General features: G+C 37.4%; 1 protein-coding gene across 5 annotated transcripts in view; it reads right to left on the reverse strand.

The window, feature by feature from the left end:
* Positions 1–267: 267 nt before the first annotated feature.
* LOC110459055 (NADPH oxidase 5-like) overlaps positions 268–15,107 on the reverse strand; it is a 72,498-nt gene continuing 57,658 nt past the window's right edge. For all 5 annotated transcript variants that reach the window (XM_021511121.1, XM_021511130.1, XM_021511142.1 and 2 more), the window contains 9 exons: positions 14,139–14,335; positions 13,345–13,536; positions 11,145–11,277; positions 7,592–7,771; positions 6,997–7,040; positions 6,387–6,440; positions 5,090–5,299; positions 4,009–4,290; positions 268–3,049 (listed from right to left, as the gene is read on the reverse strand). In XM_021511121.1, coding sequence (XP_021366796.1) covers positions 2,918–3,049; positions 4,009–4,290; positions 5,090–5,299; positions 6,387–6,440; positions 6,997–7,040; positions 7,592–7,771; positions 11,145–11,277; positions 13,345–13,536; positions 14,139–14,335 — 1,424 coding nt within the window. In that variant the 3' untranslated portion in view covers positions 268–2,917. The remainder of the gene's footprint in view (positions 3,050–4,008; positions 4,291–5,089; positions 5,300–6,386; positions 6,441–6,996; positions 7,041–7,591; positions 7,772–11,144; positions 11,278–13,344; positions 13,537–14,138; positions 14,336–15,107) is intronic.

Consider the following 15,107-nt stretch of genomic DNA (forward strand, 5'->3'; position numbering starts at 1 on the left):
TATTATAAAACTTTTTTTATTTACAAACATATATAAAACATAACAAAATGTGAGGCATATAAAACATAAGCCTAACCGGTAATCACAAAATGCATAACATTAAGGATGTACATGATCTAGTTTACATACATTGGTTGTATATCTCTCTTTCTCCCTTTCTCTCTATTTCTCTCCCTCACTCCCTCTCCCTTCCGCTCTCTCCCCTCACACCCATCCCATCTCTCTCTATCCCCTTGTCTCTCTCTCTCCCCCCCCCCCCCCTCTCTCCCCCCCCCCCCCCCCTTTCTCTCTCTCCCTCTCCTCAGTTTCTCTCTTTTTCTCGCATACGATTTCATTCGCTCGCCTATGCGTTAACCAAACTACCCTACGTTACACAAGGGTTCCCGTGTGACTTACATGTGTGTTACTGATTATTATTAACAGTGTGGCTTACAAAGAGGAGTAGTTTATATACACACAATTATGCCCATTGAAATATGTCACATCAACATTAAAAGCGAAATAAAAATATTTTTAAAATGTTGAATTTAAAGTTTTGACATTCATTGGATTTTAAGTCAAGGTTTAGCTTAGCCCCATATCAACAACTCTTAAACTGTTTTAGAGCTAGGATTTCCATATATATGGAGCTGAACTCATTATTAGCTTGAGGCAAAAATGGTGATGTCGGTAACACATTACCTTGGTATTACGCGTAACACTGCACGAGCGTGTCAACTTCTTGCTTATACCAATAGGGCACTTGTTACACCGTATCAACATATATGTATATACACATATATGTTGTGTTGACTTAAGCGTGAAACCATTACGCACGCCTTAGATTGAATCTCAAAAAAATGTTTGTTATATCTGTTTTGACGTGTCACTCAGGAAAAGCTATGCAATGTATCGTTTTATACCCAGTTTATTCCTCGAATTACATTGATATCAGTTGGATGTTTCACATATCACTTACTGGGATAGACGGGGACGTTTGTCGTTATTGGATTTTAATGATAAACACCGGTACACCTGGCTACACATCAAATGTGATAGAGCTTAAGTGTTTCATATTAAAGTGTTTACATCGATCAAATACACATACAGGGACGAAATCATGTCATGCCACTTATAACTCAATTTTAGTTATGTACCAATTAACATTCCATTTAATAACTAGGATTCTAGCCCTCGAAATCTCATATTTATATAGTCGTAAGAATAGCTCTTTTGAGCTAAAGTTGCATTGTTACAAACACGACTCTAAATAAAAATTCTTGTATCTTATCACAGCTAACAGCCTATCGTGGTGTGGACTGTCGAAGTCTGATTTACATTTAAAAATACAATATTTGAGAGAGGCATGTTTTTTGAATTATTAATTTCTTGATATTCCAGTTTCGTTGCGAGGGAAGCATTGCTCCACTAACCATACATGTATTCGTGGCTTTGAGATTCAATAATTTTGAAAGTAAAATTGAAAGAGAATTGTTACATTAAGATGCCCTTCCATGATGTTATCCATGAATTGAATGTTAGATTATAACTGAACGAGACATTAAGCGAAACAAATTTTGTATATTCAGGATATCAATTCAAATTAGATTTACCTGTAATTCAAATGAATTTAATAAAACAAAAAGGCCTAATTAATTTTAAACCAAGTGTATTGAATGGAATACATTTATATGTTATGCATATTTACCGAGAGTTTTCGTCATGCACGCGAATAAAAGATCGATAAAATATTGTTTATTGAGTTTTACAACGGTTAATACCACCTAGCGGGACTGCGTTTGGCTGCATGCTCTCATTATTAATTTGTGACATTGCGCACTGGCTTCAAACACATTATAACTTTAAGACTTTTGTGTAAAAATATCAGCATTTCCTTTTCCAAGCCGGCTTGGGAGAATGTGATTTTTACGAAAATTAAAACTTTGTAAAAATATACAGATATATAAACATATATACAGAAGGTTGATAACAAAATTGCATTATGCACTTGGTTGATCAAGAAATATTCAAATTGTAAAATCTTACAAAAATATAGGTATATTCAAATACGATATGGACATGTATTAATCAATAAACAAAAGAGAGTAGGATAGATCACAGGTATAGCTTAATGTCTACGACTCCAAGAAATAAATCGGAAAATATTAGCTTTATTCTTCACGCTTCACTGAACAGGCGTTAAGTTCCTTAAGACGTCATCATCAGCTATAACCGGATACATCTATTGAGGTAAAATGAACGCCAGCTATTTTCACACAAAATAACCTCAATCAAAAACAAGATGGATTTCTAACAAATAGCTATATATATTAGGCCAATCCTCAGGACACCCGAGCTGACGACAAGCCGACGTAAGGACCTGTACATCAGTAACGGAGTGCCCTAACCAGGACATAACCACATCAACTGCAGACTCGCTTGAATCGTTTCTTTTAATACGCAATATACGCCCTTGGCGTTTGTTAAGCTGTAAGTTATTAAAAATGTGGTTCCTATCGGAGAGTTATTTACACGTTAAATACATTCAATAATCATCACAGCGTGAAGTCTGTTATAAAATAAAAGTTTTCCTTAAAATAAATTTTCAATAATTCTTGTTTTGCTTCCACTTGAGAACATTGTAGCACCCTCCATTTCACACCGGTATATAAGTAAATCCGTCCCATTGGATATCACTCCCTATCAACGTGTCCCGACGGTATATAAGTAAATCCGTCCCATTGGATATCGCTCCCTATCAAAGTGTCACACCGGTATATAAGTAAATCCGTCCCATTGGATATCACTCCCTATCAACGTGTCTCATGGTTCCTTCACAATATACACCTGGAATTTGTGACTGCTATTCTGAATCATTAAACAGCCCACGAATCCAGAGTTAAATAGATGAACTTCAGTTTTGTACGATCCTTGATGCTTAGAAATTTTCTTTTGAGAATGAAAAATTGATTTTCTCACATTCCAGTTTAATTATTTTTCCAAGCGCTGGAGCTCCACAGAAGAATACCTTCACCTTGCCTTTCTTTTGTGCCGCAATGCCCTTGAATACCTACAGATCAGATAAAATGACAATAGTATTAATGACAAATATGTCTGAGAAATATATTTGAAACATTAATTAGCTATCCACTCTGAGAGTTCACATGTCGATACACCACACTTGTCCTTTATTTAACTTGTTAAACTTTGCAAATTTAGGGTTTCAACGCATCAATACGATGATTTTCAAAACAAAACGAATGCTACATGTAAACAACATCGGTACTGTCAGTTATATAATATGACACACAGATATCAAGTACAAACAATCAGACAATCTACCAATGGGATAATAGAATCCATATCAACATCGTTACTGAGAAAACACCTGTAGGAATTGGTAGTTCGATGGATGTTCCCGTATTAGCTAAATCTTAATGATAATCAATACATCCACGTCATAGAGCCACTGTTTGTTTAGACCAAATGGAACGTTATAACCGGTTTTGGCAATACTGTTTAAAATTCGCCCATCGACGGTAAAATTCATTTTCACCCAAAATTAAACTCGTCCTTCACATTTAATTGCCTTGTATATATAACGTTGTTAACAAATGTTGTACTGATGAGGTCGCCCCCATTACGGGGTATATAAATGAGATATGTTAAGATCATTAAAAAGGGACACATGTTTCTGGTAAACGATGTAATCGAGGGGCGTTATGTCAATGTTATGTTGTATGTATATGATATATATATATATATATAAATAAATAAAAAAATGACGAGTTGCTTCGACTTCCCTAGCGCTTTCTCCTCTTAAGAGGTTCATCAGGGGAACTGTCTATCATGTTGACAGGACAACAACACATCACAGAAAGTGATGACGTCATGATACATTATGATGCCACGTTACAGGTATGAGTAATGAGGAGAAAGCGCTAAGGAAGTCGAAAACACTCGTGTCTTTTGTTATTTTTACATTTAACCATCACAAGGACTTTGTAATATATATATAGTTGTCCTGACCTTGCTCCACTTGGGTCTGCCTGCCTGTGTCCGAGTGTGTAGGCCGGTGATGAGGTCCTTGTTGTCCTTCTTGTGTAATAAGTCCATGGCCAGCTGGAGGCCAATCCCCTTCATGTCTGTCAGGTCCTTCACAGAGGTCATATAGAACTGCATGTCAATGATACGGTCAAGACTGCCAGAGTCCGAGCGGTCAAGTTCGGCCTGTTCCATCTCTAACTCGGTCAGCATACTCATAAACCACTCAAAACACTTCTGGTCTCGATTGATCCAAATAAAATCCACCTGAAAAAGTCACAGTATATAATCATATGAAGGTTTCAATATTCTAACCGATTCCTTTGAAAACGTTTCTATATGTTAATGTGGATTCCAATTCATTAAAATAGGTAGCCCACTTCATATTGCTGTTCTTTTATGTTTTATTGCTGTTCGTTTATGTTTTTTGGAATTGTTTTCGGCGAGATTTCATAAGCATTTTTGTTCGGAAGTTTCGCAATGGACGGGTGATATAGCACATGGAACAAACAGTTGATATAGCACATGGAACAAACGGGTGATATAGCACATGGAACAAACGGGATATACAAAACCAGCGCCGGACATTTCAATAAAAACAGTGTACAATGTTTTTTTACCAATTGCCGATACAACTCCAAACCCTATCCGCGACCCTTTTCCCCCAACCAGCAGACCCAGGGATACGATGCCTCCTCTTTGGTGACAGGGTGGAGACCGACATTACAATACTACCAGGATAACAACACTGTGGACTTCTGTCTTTTCCATTCTAAATTGTTATATGCATTGGTACTCTTGTACAACAATCATTGGTGATCTGGAAGACATGAAAGCCCCCAAAACAAACACAAATATTGGAATTATAAAAAGGGAAACGGAAATTTATAGTACAGCGTCAACTTATAACGACAAATAGATCAAATCAATTCTTAAGTACAACATATTAGGAGACATCAGAGCCAGTAGAAAGACCCAACACAAACAATGTTAGCAAAAACCACGTGATCTATAAAGGAGGCGTGGCCGACACCATATGTGGAACCCATCATTGAGCGTGTCTTACCTTTTTTAGTTTCATGGAGTGTTCGGAGATCTCGCCGTAGAACTCGTGGTTACAATTTGGACATTGACGTTTGGACGCCTTGTAGCGAAACATGACACTCTGAAGTATGGACGCCATGGGTGTGACGCCTATCCCCGCCCCGATAAGTACCGCGTGTTCCGTGTCGAACACCTCCCTACATCCCGTTCCGTAAGGACCGTCAATACTGCACTAAAAACGACAATACGGTAACTAAACTTTCAGCATACACATTTACGCTTGATTATTTCAATTACGTATATTTTTTTTAATTAAGGATTAACTTGAATATATTTTTCATGTTATGGAGATATAACACAAAAAACGGAGTGTATTCTAAATACACCGTGAAGCTGTTAATGATGAGAAAACATTCCAGTTTTTTGTGTAATAGCTCCATAACATAGAAATATATTCAAGTCCATCCTTATAATTTAATCTACTTTACACACAATCCCTGTGGAAATCCACTTATATTGATGGACTCTTTTCTCTTGGAAAATAATGGGATGAAGTATCAGCCAATCAAAAGAGACGTTACAAATGGCGACGTCATTTTTTTACGTTATTGGCTGATAACATAAATGTTTAAGCCAATGAGAATGCTTGTTACAAGCAAGATTAAATTATTGAAGCATAACAGGTGCACTTATTTAATATAATTCTTATTAGATCATTTACCATATATCTACCCCAGTGGAAATAATTTCGCATTATGTTCACGATATAATAAGAACACGAGTATTGTTACCTACACAATAAGAAACCTCGCTATTGCCATTTAGATATAATTGCCTGATCCACATTTATTCAGCGAAATTAATCTAAAGCTTGTTGACATATTACTTTAATTATTTGTATCGATTACACATATATTTATGTGATTAATTTTATTATATCAAAATAAACGCCTCGTTCTCGTTTGTTTGGACAACTTAACTCAAAAGTTACACGCTCTATTTGCATAGCAAATATTATTTCTCTTTAAGTACATTGAATTAAATACAATCTTGCCGTGAAGTGTAATTACTTAACACGTCCTCCAACTTTCATAGCATAGACACGATTTGTTACTGAATGAACCGTGGGTATTATGACAACATGGCTACAAATAGATAAACTCGTTTCTTTATTCTGTGAATGAAATTAAGTCTTCGGAGATGATACCACAGTAGTTGATATTTAATGAGAACAATGGAAGATATCATGTTTCAAATGTCAATGTTTATGTTGATAAAATGGGAAAAGTAATCAAGGGATAGTTAAATAAAAACCTTACCAAAATCTTGACTTTCTTATGTTTCCGTCTTCTTCTCTTTTCAGCCTTCAATTCCTGTAAATCATTAAATCAAATTTGTTTAATCGTGCGTCAATATGTCATTTTTTACACATGTCTTGTCAGGTACAGACCCTTAAGTTGTTTACAATCAAATACATTTGTTTACATTGCATAAAATAAGTACAACTTCAAAATCTTTGAGTTGTACTCTCATCTCAGAGGGGGGGGGGGGGGGGGCTTGTTCCCAGGTTCCTCCTCACTGTATGTGGCTAAGGTTATAAGCCATCATACGCCATACATAACAAAATATTTATATTCAGTAAAGGTCGGGAATAAAACAAGATATTGAAACTTAAATTGTTTAAGTTAGTTTGTCTTTTATTTGATAACTACAAAAAGTTGAACGAGTACTCAAATAAAAATATAACTTCTGCAATACATTCTCCTACTTACTATTCTGATATTTACTTTCGGTTCATTGCATCAAAAATCAATTAGAACTCTCATTTTATTACGATTGATAATATATTTCATTATTGATGACATAATTTAAGCTCATTATCTTATGATGATGACCACGTGATACGTGTCAGCGAATCAAACAACTTACTTCCAGCGTTTGTTCATCGTTCTTTTCAGATCTCTGGAAGGTTCCTATGGAAACACATAACAAACAAATAGAAATAAGGTAATTATACTAGGACGACCATCGCGTGTAGCTGATGGGGGAAAGTTAAAACAATAATATAATTTATCACTTTTTTATTAAGTATTTAAAATATTACATTAGCCTAAAGACAAAGTCGTATTTCAAGTAAATCGATCAATCGTATATTTTGAGTTTGGACTTGGAATTACTTCAGAACCTCATTCCTGCAGCACACATATGTCGGTGAAATGTTTTGCTTGCAGAAATTTATTAAATGACATGCTTCAAGTTCAGATTTCGTGTGTTCACGTTAACAACGGAGATGTGTTTACTCTATCTCTTGACTCGGCGTCTTTGACCCTATTTTTTTAAGAGGAAGGATAATTCATAAAGAAACATTATCAACGATCTGAAATGTGTCGTTTGTGTTATTTTTCAAACAACGATGTCTATAAAAAATCTATGATAGAACCTATTGTTCTATGTGTTTTGTACTCAGGGTATTTCCCGTTATGCTTGTCGCGTAGTTGTTGACTCCAACCTTGACATTTCGTACCTTTCACACTTTTGTAGAGAGAACGGCCACGTGTTCCGCGTCTACTCATGCCTCGTCCTTTGGGTATGACATCTTCCTCGTCATCAAACGTATTCCCTAACCCGGGATCGAGGTTTTCAAAATACTCGTACAACTTGTTTGTCCAGTGACCAGCCGATCGTATGTGCAGTGTAAACTTTCCTGTGTAGACCAAGAACAAACTCAGAATTACAAGCGTTACACAGATAGACGTTACACAGATAGACGTGTTACACAGATAGACGTGTTACACAGATAGACGTTACACAGATAGACGTGTTACACAGATAGACGTTACACAGATAGACGTTACACAGATAGACGTGTTACACAGATAGACGTTACACAGATAGACGTTACACAGATAGACGTGTTACACAGATAGACGTTACACAGATAGACGTGTTACACAGATAGACGTTACACAGATAGACGTTACACAGATAGACGTGTTACACAGATAGACGTTACACAGATAGACGTGTTACACAGATAGACGTTACACAGATAGACGTTACACAGATAGACGTGTTACACAGATAGACGTTACACAGATAGACGTGTTACACAGATAGACGTTACACAGATAGACGTTACACAGATAGACGTTACACAGATAGACGTGTTACACAGATAGACGTTACACAGATAGACGTGTTACACAGATAGACGTTACACAGATAGACGTTACACAGATAGACGTTACACAGATAGACGTGTTACACAGATAGACGTTACACAGATAGACGTGTTACACAGATAGACGTTACACAGATAGACGTTACACAGATAGACGTGTTACACAGATAGACGTTACACAGATAGACGTTACACAGATAGACGTTACACAGATAGACGTGTTACACAGATAGACGTTACACAGATAGACGTTACACAGATAGACGTGTTACACAGATAGACGTTACACAGATAGACGTTACACAGATAGACGTGTTACACAGATAGACGTTACACAGATAGACGTTACACAGATAGACGTGTTACACAGATAGACGTTACACAGATAGACGTTACACAGATAGACGTGTTACACAGATAGACGTTACACAGATAGACGTTACACAGATAGACGTGTTACACAGATAGACGTTACACAGATAGACGTTACACAGATAGACGTGTTACACAGATAGACGTTACACAGATAGACGTTACACAGATAGACGTTACACAGATAGACGTGTTACACAGATAGACGTTACACAGATAGACGTGTTACACAGATAGACGTTACACAGATAGACGTGTTACACAGATAGACGTTACACAGATAGACGTTACACAGATAGACGTGTTACACAGATAGACGTTACACAGATAGACGTTACACAGATAGACGTGTTACACAGATAGACGTTACACAGATAGACGTTACACAGATAGACGTGTTACACAGATAGACGTTACACAGATAGACGTTACACAGATAGACGTGTTACACAGATAGACGTTACACAGATAGACGTGTTACACAGATAGACGTTACACAGATAGACGTTACACAGATAGACGTGTTACACAGATAGACGTTACACAGATAGACGTGTTACACAGATAGACGTTACACAGATAGACGTTACACAGATAGACGTGTTACACAGATAGACGTTACACAGATAGACGTGTTACACAGATAGACGTTACACAGATAGACGTTACACAGATAGACGTTACACAGATAGACGTGTTACACAGATAGACGTTACACAGATAGACGTGTTACACAGATAGACGTTACACAGATAGACGTTACACAGATAGACGTGTTACACAGATAGACGTTACACAGATAGACGTGTTACACAGATAGACGTTACACAGATAGACGTTACACAGATAGACGTGTTACACAGATAGACGTTACACAGATAGACGTGTTACACAGATAGACGTTACACAGATAGACGTTACACAGATAGACGTGTTACACAGATAGACGTTACACAGATAGACGTGTTACACAGATAGACGTTACACAGATAGACGTGTTACACAGATAGACGTTACACAGATAGACGTGTTACACAGATAGACGTTACACAGATAGACGTGTTACACAGATAGACGTTACACAGATAGACGTTACACAGATAGACGTGTTACACAGATAGACGTTACACAGATAGACGTGTTACACAGATAGACGTTACACAGATAGACGTGTTACACAGATAGACGTTACACAGATAGACGTTACACAGATAGACGTTACACAGATAGACGTTACACACACAAGGGTTGACTGCACCTTAAAAGTATTTATAATAGAAACGGTATTCCGTCTTTGCTTATTGCAGAGTTATCTGCTCTTGTGAACAGGCATTGCTTGATACGTCATTTGTTTGTGAGAGTAACGTCATCAAGTTTTTCACACAAACCAATGACGTAACAATCGATACCTGCTCACAAGAGAAGATAACTGTGCAATACGCAAAGACGGAATACCAATGATGAATCACACAGCATCATACAGCTGTGGCGTCCTTCTAGGACTCCTCGGTGATGCTAGGGGCCTAAACGATTTTCTAAAGTCGTCTTTACAACTGTTGAAACAGACGGAGAGGTGTGTTAAAACCCTTTCAAAATCAATTTCAAATCTCAAAGAAGCATTTACAGATTTCAAAGTAAAAAAGCCATTCGGGTTGATATATATCGGCTGTGCCCCGCTTTGAAATATCAGAGAAACTAACTAAAAAACAACAAGTTAATGTTGGAGGAGATGCTGACAAAGTCAATAAACCATGAAAGGTAGACCGCATCCAGCATTTGAGGCATGGGTTGAGATGTATCACCTAAGATGCATCTATGGTCCGAATTTGGTTGGTCTAGCAATTATACTTTCAGTGAAACTAAGTTAGACACAAAAACCTAATATTAATAGTAACGCAACGCTTTAGTCTCGCTTTCGCTACTTCATGACGGCGAGACAAAATAGCTTTAGTGTATATTCCGTCTTTGCATATTGCAGAGTTATCTTCTCTTGTGAGGAGGTATTGATTGTTACGTCATTGGTTTGTGTGAAAAAGTTACGTCGTTTTCTCAAAAATTGATGACGTTATTCTCACAAACCAATGACGTTACAATCAATACCTGCTCACAAGAGAAGATAACTCTGCAATATGCAAAGACGGAATATTAGGGACCATGACACTACTCAAAAGACAGCATTGCGGTCACCAAGGATTCCACCAGCTTTAAAACCAAAGGTAAAAATGAATCTACTTTCTGTATTGTTTACTATATCAGGTTTAACTACGTCAATGTTACTCGTGTGGCTGGGTTTCTACAGGTTTCGAGACCTATCAGACATTACCATTGTTTCTGTTGACATATAGTGCCACCAATGAGTCCAAATGAACTAAATTGTCAAATGATCCTGTAAAATGAACCTGTAAAATAATCCTGTAAAATGATCCTGTAAAATAATCCTGTAAAATGATCCTGTAAAAGGTTGACTTTGTTTAGCTCTTTGCATAGATAAAATCAATTGTACCATGGGCTTTTTATCACCTACCACTCATTTCCGGGGCACTGCTGATAGTGAAGGGATGCCATTCATACTGAGCGATACACGGAATCTGAATGAAGCAATAATCACCAGGTTTGTAGTGGAACTTGTCACCTTTTGATATCACAAGTTGGGTTACCTGAAATATATAAAATATTCACGAATTCAAAAATATTTTTTAAGCAAGTGAAACCCAAGAAGTATAGCAAATATATGTATATGAAATGAAATATCACTGTATCTCAATATTTTGGTTTAAAACTAGTAAGCATAGCAAATACAATCTATGAAATGAAATATTGCTGTTTTGCAAAAAAAATGATATGTATGCACCCGATAGGTGTTTATAACTTGCAAATTATTTAACATTCAAACAGATATACCGATAATTATAAACAGCTGTTTACGAGTGGTGGAGAAGAGTTTCATAATCGATGGTTTGACCCATGATAGTAATTCAGCTTAAAATTATGTATTTTCTAGATCGAGTACTTTTTCCCTTTGACTTTATCGGGATACATATTACAAAACATTCCCTCTGTAAGTCCCTACAGCACGATACACTATTACAAAACATTCCCACTGTAAGTCACTATAGCACGATACACTATTACAACACATTCCCTCTGTAAGTCCCTACAGCACGATTCACTATTACAAAACATTCCCTCTGTAAGTCCCTACCGCACGATACACTATAACAAAACATTCCCTCTGTAAGTCCCTACAGCACGATACACTATTACAAAACATTCCCGCTGTAAGTCACTATAGCACGATACACTATTACCAAAAATTCCCCTTGTAAGTCACTATAGCACGATACACTATTATAAAACATTCCCTCTGTAAGTCCCTACAGCCCGATTCACTATTACAAAACATTCCCTCTGTAAGTCACTACAGCACGACACACAATTACAAAACATTCCCTCTGTAAGTCACTATAGCATGATACACTATTACAAAACATTCCCACTGTAAGTCACTATAGCACGATACACTATTACAACACATTCCCTCTGTAAGTCCCTACAGCACGATACACAATTACAAAACATTCCCTCTGTAAGTCACTCCAGCACGATACCCTATTACAAAACATTCCCTCTGTAAGTCACCATAGCACGATACACTATTACAAAACATTCCTTCTGTAAGTCACTATAGCACAATACACTATTACAAAACATTCCCTCTGTAAGTCGCTATAGCACGATACACTATTACAAAACATTCCTTCTGTAAGTCACTATAGCACAATACACTATTACAAAACATTCCCTCTGTAAGTCCCTCCAGCACGATACACTATTACAAAACATTCCCCTTGTAAGTCACTATAGCACGATACACTATTATAAAACATTCCCTCTGTAAGTCCCTACAGCACAATACACTATTACAAAACATTCCCTCTGTAAGTCACCATAGCACGATACACTATTACAAAACATTCCTTCTGTAAGTCACTATAGCACAATACACTATTACAAAACATTCCCCCTGTAAGTCCCTACAGCACGATACACTATTACAAAACATTCCCCTTGTAAGTCACTATAGCACGATACACTATTACCAAAAATTCCCCTTGTAAGTCACTATAGCACGATACACTATTATAAAACATTCCCTCTGTAAGTCACTATAGCACGATACACTATTACAAAACATTCCCCTTGTAAGTCACTATAGCACGATACACTATTACAAAACATTCCCTCTGTAAGTCACTATAGCACGATACACTATTACAAAACATTCCCTCTGTAAGTCACTATAGCACGATACACTATTACAAAACATTCCCTCTGTAAGTCACTATAGCACGACACACTATTACAAAACATTTCCACTGTAAGTCACTATAGCACGATACACTATTATAAAACATTCCCTCTGTAAGTCACTATAGCACGATACACTATTACAAAACATTCCCTTTGTAAGTCACTATTGCACGATACACTATTACAAAACATTCCCTCTGTAAGTCACTATAGCACAATACACTATTACAAAACATTCCCTCCGTAAGTCACTATAGCACGATACACTATTCCAAAACATCCCCTCTGTAAGTCCCTACAGCACGATACACTATTACAAAACATTCCCTCTGTAAGTCACTATAGCACGATACACTCGAAGTGTTTCCGTACTGTTCGAATGTTTTAAGGATACTTAGTCCGTATATACTTACACCAGAAGGTAAGATGGTGACCTCCTGAATATGATTTGTTCCGTATCGAACGCGCTTCACAAACTTGCTACGGAAAAATTTCTCTCCCATGAAAATTATGCCTGGGGCTATAAACCATTTCCAGAAGTTCGGCGCGTGGAGGATGAGCAGGACCCAGAAAGCAATGTAAAGCATGTGTGACCAGTAAAACACCTGTAATTGAAAATGGCATGTCAGAGGTCATAGGTCACCACTCAGAGATCATATAGAAACACTTACATTCCCACCGCAAGTTCCTATATAAGCATTACCAGAATAAATTGGGTTTATGAACGCAATTTAATCAGTGTCATTTTGAAGCTTCGCCTCCCACCTCGAACAACATGAGACAACCATTAGAAGCAAACATATTGGCGGGTGTTGTCCATTGTACAGAAGATTACTCCCCCTCCGGAACACCTGGTCTTATTCTCTATTTTGTAAAAAAAACTTCGATATTCTCTCGTCGTTTTTGTGTGAGGGTAAACATTTATAAATATAAACTTTATTTATTTTATAACAATTATGGAACAAGTTATTTTAACTTTAAATTAACACCCTTGTTGGCCCGGATGTAAGCACGCCGGGGTTCATGCGAGAGGAAACCGACGTGGTCGAGCAGGTGACCCCGACACGTGTCCCCGTTCGATCGGGGATCGCCGCCTTGACGAACGGTAAGTGCGTTAGTGCGTCACCACCCGACCACCAAAACATTAACTCATTGTAATAAAATAGAGATGACACCATGTTAATGCATTATGTTTTGAAATAACTACCTCAAAATGGCCAGATCTCCTGACAAATGGCAAAGAGCATATCACCATTATAACAAGTACCACGTCCAACATCCAGCCAGTGATGAAGGCGCTCGCCCCGACGAAACCAATCCCAGCTTTGGTCGTTAACAGGACCTCCCAGACATGCATGTCCGTGGTCGCGTTCTTCATATGTTCAAGTTCTTCGACAACGACGACTGAAATGAGGAGATAACTCTGTAAATAACTTGTAATTGTTTAATTGAATAAATTTATTTTGTTACAAGACCTGACGACGTCTGAGTGCATATCACAATTTAAGATTTTGACAAGATGAATTCTTTAGGATCATGGGATATATGATATGATACAATAATCGACTTTCAGAAGCCATCGATAGCTCCCATCGAGCTTACAAACCCGCAGCTGTGTAAACCGTGACTGCGTATACATTACCGTATACGCAGTAGGATTCCCTGGAGACCATCGTTTCCTATTGATGACGTAATTTACATTGTGACGTCATAATGGTAACGTTGAAGATCCATCGCTGCTCGCAGGCTGTATGCTGTTCATTTGTTTGGATTTACGCACGTTACGGAGGCTTTGCACCAATATAAAAGCAAATGTATTGGAGTTAGCTTTATTCTGAGTGTACCATCATAGTACGAAAATATGTAAATATAAGAATTGATCTTCAGTTTGACTGCGTATACGGTGGTATGAACGCAGTAACCGCGCTCCATAGAATATGTTCGTTGCTAACTGCGTTCATACTACCGTATACGCAGTCAAAATGAAGGTCAATCCTTAAATATCCAATCCCTTTTTTATACCTCTAGTTGGACTCGCATAACAAAACTTAAATTACAAGAAGAAAAGGTTTCGTTTTTCACAGGAATCAACAACGTTTCAGTAATGCAATCTAATGGTAACCAAACCCGCCTCTGTGTTACCAAGGTAACCAAACCCGCCTCTGTGTGACCATGG

This window comes from Mizuhopecten yessoensis, unplaced genomic scaffold (genome assembly GCF_002113885.1).
Source record: "Mizuhopecten yessoensis strain PY_sf001 unplaced genomic scaffold, ASM211388v2 scaffold1311, whole genome shotgun sequence".
Lineage (NCBI taxonomy): Eukaryota > Metazoa > Mollusca > Bivalvia > Pectinida > Pectinidae > Mizuhopecten > Mizuhopecten yessoensis.